General features: G+C 56.0%; 1 protein-coding gene across 1 annotated transcript in view; it reads right to left on the reverse strand.

Moving 5' to 3' along the window:
• The window catches only part of CACNA1E (calcium channel, voltage-dependent, R type, alpha 1E subunit), a 108,034-nt gene that overhangs the window by 95,410 nt on the left and 1,037 nt on the right, over positions 1 to 11,587 (reverse strand). The window contains exons 2-3 of the mRNA XM_009892926.1: positions 3,539 to 3,644; positions 2,940 to 3,079 (exon numbers count right to left, since the gene is read on the reverse strand). Coding sequence (XP_009891228.1) covers positions 2,940 to 3,079; positions 3,539 to 3,644 — 246 coding nt within the window. The remainder of the gene's footprint in view (positions 1 to 2,939; positions 3,080 to 3,538; positions 3,645 to 11,587) is intronic.

Consider the following 11,587-nt stretch of genomic DNA (forward strand, 5'->3'; position numbering starts at 1 on the left):
CATCCATTTCTGCACAGGGTCCCAGGAGACTGCTCATGGTCACAGCCCCTCGTTAGGTTAATTTATACCAGGGAAAGTGTGCCCAGGAGATCCCATAGCTCACAGAAACCCCAATGCCATGATGCCACCTCCCCTGTTGGACATATAGCAAAAAATAAATCCAGAAAGGAAGAGTAATACCCTGCGTCACCCTCAGAGGGACAAGGGCCAGCGACTGTGATGCCTGGTCCCTCTAGGTCCATCAGAGATGGATCCTGGGGTGGGTTCTACTCACATGGATATCCTCTCTGGTCATGGATATCCCCACGGGATGCATCAGCATCACAAAACAGTCAGTACATCCCAAGGTGAGTGCTACACTACACCTCTGATGCTCACAACATCCCCTCCACCAGAGCCACTGCCTCTTGCAAAGTCATGACAAGATCCCGATAACCATTGATTCTCCCCAAGCTCAACAGTCTTCATACAAACACTCACATATTAACCGAGCGTAAAGTTTCAGTCTGCAGAGATCACCCTGAACCTGCCGGTCACCCGCACACATCCCCTGTGCAGACTTCACCACCCACCTTACGCAACCGACACAGCATGAACCACCAAGTGCAAACCCTCTCCTGCAAGCTGTTTGCGAGTCATTTGCCAGCCGAGGATTATTTGCTGAAGAAATCTGCCAATAATTCAGCAGATCAAACAGGCAGGAGTTCCTTGCAAGGGGGGGCACAACCACAGCACTGAAGAACAGCGGCTTTGTCAGCACCACATGGCAAAAGCAAGAGCTGAACAACACAGAGGAACCCATGACCTGGTCCAGCCATTCCCCCGGTGACCCGATCATCCCCCCAAAACTGGTCCAGGATGAAAAACTGCAGGTTGCCTCCTCCACCCGTCATACAACAGAATTCACCCCGAAAGCCCAGTGAGCCCATGCTGGCAGGTGCTGGGACCGCTGGGGCAAAGCTGGCAGGTACCCAGGCGTTTCTTGGAGAGGGTTTCATCCTGCTGGAGCAAACATCAAGGGCGCGAGGTGGGTGATGGTGGTGAAGCAGACCCCGGAGGGCTGCGCCCCGTAACCGGCAGTGTCGGCACCCGGGCACCTCCCAGCAGGGCGGCCGGCACGGCACTAACAGCCCTTCATGGACAATTGATTCCCTGGCACGGGGCCCGGCGCGGCGCGGCACTGAAAGGAGCTGGTGAGGCTTTCGCGAATGAGTAATTGCCGAGCGCTGACTCAGCACCGGCTCGGTTACAGTCAGCTCGCCCAGAGCCGCCGGGAGGGCAGGGAGAGGTCCGTGGTGAATCCCCCCTCCCAGTCCAGTGCTTCCCCTTGGCCCAGGCCCCAAAGGATGCCCGGGCCAGGAGGCGGCCGATAGGCATTTCCCAGCCGCTCGTCCGCCTTCTGCGCGCTCAGCTGCACAGTGAGACTGAGATATCCCCTCTTGTTGGTGACAGGTGTCCCATGCTGTCCCCAGAGATGTGACCAGGGATGCAATGACCTTTGCCCAGCCCAGGAGCTGTGCCTGGCTGCTCCCCCTGCAGCAGCGAGCCCGCCTGGTCACAGAGCCCTCCCCTGAGAGTCACTTTGCAGATGCAGAAGAGCCAGCAGCATCCTGTGCAATGGCTGCACCGCCTCTTTGCTGCCCAACAAGAAGCATCACCCCACCACCAGCACACCAAGACACCCTGCCTTCACAAGCAGAGGTAGCTCTGCTCCCCTGCAAGACCATCCAAGTGCACATTGGACCAAGGGAGTCAAAACATTGCCAGTCACATTCTCCTCAAGCCTTCTCTCAAGCACAGCCCCAACCTGAACCTCTCCACCATGGACAAGCAGCACCCATCGGCACACCCCTGGCAGCACCTGGCTCAGCATCCCCCTTCCTCCTCCAAACACCCAAATGCGTGTCACGGCCCACGTGGTGCCACCACTCTGCACGCCAAGAGACAGGACTATGCAGCAAGCAATTCGGGAGAGACTCCCGGTATCTTGCCTGGCTCCCGTGCCTCAGTTTCCCTGCCAGACCTGCAGCTGCTCTGCACCCAGCAGAGCTCACTACGTGCTCTCATTAAGATCCACAGACACCACCTGTTTGTACGCATCAAACCAGCTCCTCTGAATGTGGTGTTTCCATCAGCACGCAAAAAGCAACGGCCATGATCCAGGCACCCCTTCCTCAGGACCCCTTGGTGGTTGCAGGCACCCACCTGCCCTCCACACAGTGAGGGGGGTCACCCTAGGAGGCTTCTGCTGAAGCCGACTACCACTGTTGGCTAGCATAAGCCCAAATATCCCTGTTCATTTCTATGTCACCAGCACAGCCCGTCACACCGCAAGCAGGACTCAAATCTGGGCCGCGTCCCCAGCAGGTGACACCACCAGTGACACAAACAGCACCCGTGAATCTCTGTGTACTACCACCCCCAGCGCTGCTACTGTGCGCTGGGATGCTGAGAGCATCACCTGGGAACATGGCCCCACCCAGACCTCATTCCCAAACCCCCGGCACTGAGCCAAGGCTGAAAAGCACTTAGGAAGGCAAGAGGAGAAAAGATTTTCTCCCTCCCCACGTAGGGTTTGACCACAACCTCTCCCAGACCACATCCAGTTGCTCAGCTTATCAGACCATGCTCCCACCTCGTCCCATACCCAAACAGGTGACAGATACCAGACCACCAGCTGAGGAAAGCCTCAGATGCCCTCAGAGCAAGCCCTCCTTGCCTGATGGGGAACCTTGTCCCACCATCAGCAGCCCATAGCAAAGCCAACACAGGAACATCCAGTGTGAGGAACCATCCTCCCCTCCCTCAGTACAAAAAAGTAACACTGACAACAACAAACCAGGGCCTTGGCCTGCATCCTGGAGCTTATGTCCCCACTGGGACAAGCCCCCATGCTCAGCTGCCCAACTCCGCCAACGGCCCCATGCCACCTGACTCACCCGCTGAGGACCACAATGAAGTCCATGACGTTCCAGCCATTGCGCAGGTATGAACCCTTGTGGAAAACGAATCCCAGAGCGACGATCTTAATCCCAGCCTCGAAGCAGAAAATCCCGATGAAGTAGGGCTCTGTTTTCTCCTGCCAGAGGGGAATTGGTGACATGGTCAGAGGGGGAGATGGAGATTAGAGATGGAGCAAACACAGTGCCAGCCATTTCACATTGACCCAACTGACAACCCATCCCACCCTCCCCAGCCCCATCCTCCCATTTGGGAGCTTGCCTAGTGCTTCCTCAGCCAGCGTTAACTTTGGAAGCAAAAAGTGGGGGCTACGACCCACTCAAGTTGCCCATTCCCCCTCCCTACCCCACTTTTTAAGGGGCTTAAGCATTCCCGAATCCTTTCCTTACAGGAGGAGTATGTGACAGCAGCCCCTGGAAGGCTGAGGGGCTGGTTGTGGAGGAATCCTCTTACCCTACCACCCTGAAACCAGAAGAAATTGGCTAGTGTGATGGGATGGCTCCCCTTATCTAGTGTCCCCGCTCACCCGGCAGAACCCCCGACGCAGGGTGGAGAGGGATGGATGCGGGGTACTTACTAATCTCCGTGACATAGGTGTCTTGTCGTCCTCGGGGAGGTGCTGCTCGAGGGCCAGCACGATGCAGTTGGCAATGATGGTCGCCAGGATCATGTACTCGAAGGGAGTGGGAGGGGAGTTAAGGAGCAGAGAAGAGGTGGATGATGTCCCCGACCCCGCCAGCCTGCCCCTGCCCACCCCTTGTTTCACCTGCTCATTAGCCACCACCACTGCTTTTCCACAGGAATGTGCATGCAGAGCCCAGCTTTCACCTCCCACTGCTCCCAGGCAGGAGGGGTGAAGCCCACCTTGGTGCTGTTTGGAAATGCTGTCTGGAAATGAGAGGAACAACAAGAACTGAGAGCCCCCAGGACCTTGCCCATTAGTGACCTGCTGAGCATTGTCACCTACTTCCTAAGGCAATGGGACATTTATCCAATGACCTTTGCTGGGCTGTGAACTGTTGGGAGAGAGATACTGCTTGTGTTGGAAGACCAGAAGACAGACATGAGTATGAAGATGGACAACCAGAGTCTGACCAGGTTGGGCTTCATCTAGAAAAGTGCTTGGCAACGTCATGGAGGCTTTCCCTGGAATGGCATGCTGGTGACCAGGGCTGGCATGTCCCTACAGATCATAGCCCTCTTGCTTGCCTTCTCTCTTCCATCACAAAGCAGCAGGAGATGGGGCTTGGAGTGGAGAGTGTCACAGGCTATCAACAGCCCCAGTCCTAACGCATCCCTGTAGAAGGGACCATTTTTGCATGGCCCAAGGAAGATGGGGGGTCCCCTGGCAGATCCTGGGGTTCCAACCTGGCTCAGCCCACCCTGTGCCCTGCGTTGTTCAAGGTGGACCTGTCCTGAGAACCGAGGGTCCCTTGCCAAGCACCCCACAGGCAGCAGGGTAAGCCCAGGCAGCGCTGGGAGCTGCAGAGCACCAGGCTGAGCATTCACAACTCAAGACACTGATGGTGCCTGGGTCTGAGCTCCAGTTCAGGGAGGGCTGAAACTCCCCACAGAGACATCCCAGCTCAGCCACGCTTCGGTGAGACCCTGAAGGGTAGCAGCACCTTATCAACAGGATCTGGTTGGACCCTTAGGAGCATCCTGAATCCTATAGCAATGTCTAGGGCTTACGCACCCTTCTCCAGGAGCAACCCTGCACCAGGTCAAGCAGCAGCAGGTGCTGGCATCTGAGGACCTGAGCAAGTAGGGAGGGGAGGCGGTGGAAAGGGCAGGCTCACACCCAGGAAAGCACCCCAAACTCAGCTCCCTCCTGCCTTTTGATTCACAGGGTCTGCCAGGAACGAGGTGGGGGCACAGAGCTTCCTCCTCCTGCCCGGCCTACTGCCAAGCCCCGAAAACAAAGCACTTCCAAGCGACAGGACAGCTACATCTTTCCGGCTTCCCATCCATCTTTACCACATCATTGCAATAAAAGCCCTATTGTCCTCAATAACAAAATGAGGTGAGATTCATCAGCAGGCAGCACACCACTTCTCCGCTCTATCCATGCCAAAACCCCACAGCTATATTACTGGCATCAGCAGCCACCCGGGAGGGGACTGCCACCTTCCCAAGGCTCATGTCTGTGGAAAGGAGACGTGATCCCACCTGGGATGGATTTAGCCATAGAGAAATCACTCACGCTCCTGCCATCCCAAGCTGGCACAGTGACCAACACCCCGGCTGAGCTAATCCCTACCACACTGGGCTTCTCCAGATCTGGTGGCTTCAGGTTCACACTGCTCAGGCCAGGAGCTGCCAAACGCCCGTGTCATCACCCCTGGGAAAAGGGATGATTTTCTCTTTCGCAACCTCAGCTTTTGGCCGACAAAGCCACTGGCTACAGGGAGATGCTTTAAACTGGTGGCCCTGAGCCCCTGGGTGAGAGAAGACATCCCAGTGTTGGCCATAAGCACGTGTAAGTGGAAACCATGAATTAACCCCGGTGGCAGTGACCCCGTGCATGCTGCAACACGCAGCAAGGCGGGAGCCGGGCCGGGCATCAGAGCTGGCCAGGAGGGGCAGCCAAGGAGAGCCTACAGGAGCTGGGCTGTATTTAGCCCAGCAGAGAGAAGAGCCAGAGAAGATTCAGCCAAGGCATTTAAAAGGCCACTCAGTGAAATTAATGGTTGCTAAGTTAAAGGAAAACCAAAAGAAAGACTGCTGCAGAGCTCACTGCTGTGGGCTCAGACCTCGGTGCCAGCCGGGCACGAATTGCTAGCGGCTCTCCATGCTCAGGGGGAGGCCAGACCCCAAAAGTTTTCCTCTGAGACTTCATACGAGCAAGGATTTCATCGCACAGCTCCTCCAAAAGCCAGGTGCTTTCCCCGCTTCCCACCTCTAGGCCGCACGCTTCAGCTAATACATGGGCTGCGGCGCTTGGCCCCGAGCCACCAGCCTATTTGGGGGTCTTTTGTTTCATTTTCCTGAAAGTCTGGGAGCAATTAGCACAGGCTTAAAAGAAAACAGCGCGTTAGCAGGGCGGTGCAGCCGGCTCCCCAGGCACTAGGCACATTTGCCTAGATGAGAAAAGTGTGGGAACGGCGCGGTGAGTCCGTCTGCCCGCCCCAGCACCCCTAACCCCGCCGAGCATCCCGCCGCTCCTCCCCACCACGCCAAGCATTTAGCACTGCCCTCCCTCCCTCCTGTGGCCTCTAATCCCACAGGGGAAACACTCAGGTGGGAAAATTCCCAAATTTTCCAAAGCCAGCAGCGTGGGAGCCCTGCCTGACAGTGGCCCGGGGGGCTCAGGGCCCCCTCTAATGGCTCAACTCACCCCTGTATTTCCTTTCTGGCTCCAACATCTGGCTCAACAGCATAAGGACAGTGCACATCTGTCAGCCCCAGCACAGGACCATGCCCCTGCTCCACCTCCAGCAAGCACACAACACATGGGTCAGCAGATATTAAGTCTAAGGGAAACAGGGCAATCGCTGCCCTAAGCAGTGACCTAAGCACGAGGCGACTCTCCAAACCCCACTAGCCCAGTTTTCTTAGGACCCAAGCCTGGGTTATCACATCTGGAGCTGGGTGAGAGCTGCAAGGCATCAAGCACATGGAAAAAAGCTCCTGTAGCTCCAGCTGTGCCAGGTTTTGAGAGGCCAAGGGTAAGAAAACCCTCCCCAAGGAACAGCAGGAACATCTGGCTAAACCAGGGGAAATTTTATCCACATTATTTGACTTCTGCCAAGCAGGCGTCCTCCCAGCTCAGGGCTGGAGCCCACTGGAGAATGCTCTATCACTCCTTTGTTTCCTCTCTCATTAGATGTCTAATTACACAGCCTTCTAGCCACCCAAAACGCAGAGTAGCACTTGCCTCCCTCCAAGCCCAGTAATGAAAGCCCATCTCCCTCCAGCCTTCTCCTCCTCCTTCGTCTGGCTTCTCCTGGAGGATCATTAGGGAGCTGATAAAAATAGGTTTTCTTATTGACTTATCTCCTTTACCCAATGCTCTCTCCCCTGCACCGTTGACTTGTTTCCTTAGCAACTCGACCAATCCCACTGCACGCCACACCTGCAGCTCCACGCTTCCCTCCCAGTGCATTTGAGGCGCAGAAGATGCCCCCAGGCCATGTAGACCTCCCCCAGACCCATGCCCCAGCCCACCCAAAGCAGTCACTGCAGGCTAACCCCATGCCTGGAGCTGGAGCTACTTGGCAGGTCTGGCAGAAGCTGGCAAGGAGCACCAGGGAGATGTCCAGCCACTGGTGGATCCTTGCTTCCAGCTGTGACTCCCCTCTTCACCTCGCTCCCTCCCAGCTAGGAGCCAAAACCAGCCCACTCAAAACATCTGTATTGCTGATGCAGGGAGTGTGCCCAGCCCTAAGCCCTGAAGATGGATTTATGGTGCTGACGGCACATTGATGCAACCTCCCCCAGAGGCTGGGTGCAAAACAATCCCTCCCTGGACACGGGCGAGCACTGGGAGCTGTGGAGAACGCCCCTCTATCTCTCCACTTCGGTGATCGTGCCTTCTCCCTGCTGCTGGGCAGGCAGGTGGGGAAGGAGCAGAAGAACCAGAGGAGTATGGCCATATGGGCATCTCCAAAAGGGCCCTTGAGAAGGCCTGCCTCAGAGGGAAAACCTACTTCAGAGAGCCAGCAAGAAGGAATGATTTAACCCCTCACCCTCCCTGCATCACCCAGCCTAGCCCCAACACCTCCTAGAAACCTAGGTTTCCATTTCTCACTGCTTTCTAGGCTTCCCCCAGGGCCTGCTACACTGAGGGGCTTCCCCTGTTCATCAGGTGTCAATGAAAGGGAGCTTCAGCTCCTACATCTGTGAACTTCATCTCGCTGGTCCCAACACCACCACTGCTGTCTGCCCCCACGCAAACCTTCCCACACACCATCCACCCACCCAAGGCATGAACGGAACAAGGACGCACTTCAACATCCCCATCCCTAGGACACCTCAACTGTCCTCCTGTCAGCTCCATAGCCCAGCAGGAAAGTGAGCACCTCCTCTCCAAGGCTATTTTCCAAGAGAAACCCAAAATGCCAAATGAAGCAAAGACCATGAGCAGCCCTACTTCCACTCTGGGGTTCACCAGCTCTACAACACCTCCCTGGCTTGTCCCCAAGGATATGGGAGGATCTTCCCCCAGTACATAAGGCTGTCAAACAGCCATAGAGGCACGGCCCCTCATAGCTGTCCCCATCCCCGCGCTCTGCCACCCAGTGCTCCCGGCCCATCTGTGCTTTGCTGGGGTTGAGAGAAAACGATGTCCGGAGGGACAAGGTGCCAACAGATGCCCAAATGCCATGCTTTGGATGCAAGCCAGCTCCTGCGTGCCCATTATGCACAGCAAAACGGGCTCAGGAGAGCGACCGTGGGCTCAGAGCTGCGCTCGTATCTCTGCGCAGCCCACAAGGAGCACCCAGGCAAGGTGGCTCAGCCCGCCTAAAATCTCAGTACGTGGCTGTGCCTCAACCAGGGACACTCTGCTTGCTACCCACACAGCCGTAGATATTGCTGCTTATGACTCCAAAACGTGGCAGTCTGGTCTCCATCATGGGCTAAACCAAAGGCAGTGTCAGCCGGGAGCCGGTCAGGGCAGAGCTGCCCATGCTGCTGCCACTCCTGTAGGGATGCGGGGTACCCGCCTGCCACGTGCAAACAGTGCCGTGGAGAAACGTCTCCTTCTCCCCCACCTCACCCCACGCTTAAAAACTGGAAATCAAATCTCTCTCCTCTCCTCCCTTTTTTTTTTTTTTTTTTTTTAAACAAAAAAGAACCACATCATGTGATTTTCCTGCCTTAACATCAGTTTTTTAACTTTGGTTGCCACAGCAACAGGATGCAACTTGGCGTCACCATGACAACAGCTGCCTCTGTTTAAATTCACCATCTGACAGGCAGCCTCGCTCTCTCCGGCTGTCAAAAAGATGGACCTGCCATTACACCTACTCGCCCCTCCCAAAAAAAAAAAAAAAAAACATTTTAAAAATCTGATGAATGAAGGGCACAGAAAACAGCCTTGGAGGAAAAGAAAAAAAGATGTTCTTGGGTAGCGCAAGGAGGGAGCTGCCCAAGGACAGCATGACATGGTGTAGCTCTTCCCGTGAGGAGATGAGACCCGCTGAAATTTTGGCTGGGCAAAAGCAAAGGTGCAGAAGATGCTTGCTCAGGTGTGGCATAACACTACCAGTGTCCCCGAGGGGCAGAGCCCACCTAGCATCAGAGATTCCCGGGTTAAACTGGGAGTCATCAGAAGCAAAATGGTTCAGGCGCACACGGGTGTGCATCCCATAGAGCAAAATCCCCATGTGTGTTGGACCTGGGATGTGCACTGGGGCTTTGCAGACACCCCGGCTGTTCTCGACAAGACCAACACCAGATCTGGTCCTCAAAAGGGCTGAGATAGGAAAAAGCCCTCACTGCAGGGAACAGCAAGGTCCTCAGAGGACTGATGGACATCCCTCTCCCCTGCCAAACCAGGGGGACAGGTACAGTGGCCGGTGTGTGCCTACAGCCAGAGGCTGTCCTTGGGGACATAGCCAGAGCCACACAATGTCATCTGGCCTTTCTGGGGCGGGAGAGGGATCTTATCCAGGTCAAATGTGATTAAGCAGATGAAGAACTGAGCAGATATAGATGAGTTGCAGCCCATCTCGTGTGCTAACTGAATTGCAGCTTTCCAGGCAGCCAAACAAATGAAATCAGGGCTAAAGGTCTGGCCATCAGCAGAAGGAGAGCAGGCAGGACGACGCTTTGTTTCCAAAGGAGAAGAGGAGTAGATGTTCCTACAGCCAAAGCAGCAGCTGCCTCACGTTTTGAGCAGGACCAGTAAAAAGAGCAGCTCCAACGGAGGTAACGCACTGGGCTTTCCAGCGAGGAACTCAGTAAAGACTTGTCTCCCCACAAAGCTGCATCCCAATTCCAGTTGCTCGTATTTCTCCTCCTTCTCCTCCATGCATCATCCCTATTTACACCGGGAAGCCAAACTGCAGAGGCTGCTGGTTATAATTATACAGTTACCCAGCAGATATACAGGCCTGAATCACCAGTTATTTTTAGCCCTATTACCTAGTCAACTGGAGCTGGATGAAGAAGAACCTCCACTCCTCCCTGCGCTCCACCCCAGCCCCCTTGGCTTTCCTTAGCACTGTGCCTGCTCCGACCTGCAGTGCCGGGACCAGCCCATCTCCCTCCCGAGGCCAGCAGCTCTTATTGACTGTGGCCAAAATCCAACGCTCACCTCCCCAAACCACCCTCGCCCAGGAGCGATGCCACGGGCTCCAGGCCAGGCAGCCGAGATGCTCACACGCTTTCCCTGGCCCTACCGAAAGGCACCGGCTGCACACACCAGGCTACAACTACAAGGATGGGAACAACTTGCCTGGCCAACGTCACCAAACTCATCACCAAAAAGCCTTGTCCATCCCCAAGCCCTCAAGAGCTCAAGCAGAGTGGAGGAGCTCCAAGGTGGATGAGTTTCCTGGAAAGAGACGGCAGCTAGGTGGAGGATAGCCAGGGATGCTCAGCTCCCGCACCTGGAGCGCACCCGTTCCCAGCACTCACATGGGGATACGTCACTTACTTCTGGAAAAAAAATATAAAATGAGCCCATCTTCCTCATGCATTGCAAATTCCAGGAAAGAATAATGTTGGGGAGTTTTTACCGCGCAGTGGTGAAGCTCTAGTCTCTAGGAGACAGTGGCTGCCTAGAGATGAGACATCACGCCGTGCCGCACCGGCACGGGACCCCAGCCCACGCCAGAAGCGCTGGGCCAGCAGCAGCACCCCAGTTCCTTCTTGCTTTAAATAAAAGGCAGAAGGGTGAGGGCCCTCCCACACCACACTGAAAAAGCACGTTAATAATTTGGCAGATTCTGGAAAAGCAGGCAGGCCAGCCTGGTCGCTGCCCTGCAGGGCTCTCAGCTGAGCTGCCGCGTTCTCATCCTCGCTACCGCACTGATGCTCCCGCAGCCGCCCACCCAGCGGGCGCTGCCGGCAGAGGCAGATTTAGGGATGCCATAGGGAAATACAGCCTCCCCCAAGCTTTCCCTTCACCCCCAGGTCACCCCCCAACCCTGGGGGCTTTGCAGCTGCCCAGGTCCTGCCTGGCAAACGTTCAACTTGACGTATCAGTGCCGCAAGGGGACTATTTCCCCGACTATGCTCAGTAGGGTGGGTGACCTTTCCTGCACCCCGCTGCACCTCACCAGAGGGTTTCCCCGAGGTACCTGTTGCACCAGACCAAGGCATCGGCGCTTGGCACCTGGGCAAGCTCTCCTGCGCCCGCCGGAGGCGCCGTCAAGTTAACCAACAAGTTGCAGGGAGAGAAAGCAGCAGCGGCAAGAGCCGCATGTAATCACCACTGCAGAAGACAGCCCGGGGAGGATCCTAAAGCCAAAGCGTGTCCACACTGAAGTTTTCAGACTCAGGTCCTCGGTGGGGTCAAAGCCCAGGAGGGGTCTCGGGGGGCAGCAGGGTGCCAAACCCAGGCTGATGGGGAGCCGTGTGCTGCGGTGCTGGGCACTGGCCAGGGCGCCTGGGGGCACCCGCAAGAAGGGCAGGAGGGGAGAGAAGCTCAGGGGGGGTGTATGAAAGGATGGAAGAG

The sequence above is a fragment of the Charadrius vociferus genome, unplaced genomic scaffold (assembly GCF_000708025.1).
Source record: "Charadrius vociferus isolate BGI_N301 unplaced genomic scaffold, ASM70802v2 scaffold39, whole genome shotgun sequence".
Taxonomy (NCBI): Eukaryota; Metazoa; Chordata; class Aves; order Charadriiformes; family Charadriidae; genus Charadrius; species Charadrius vociferus.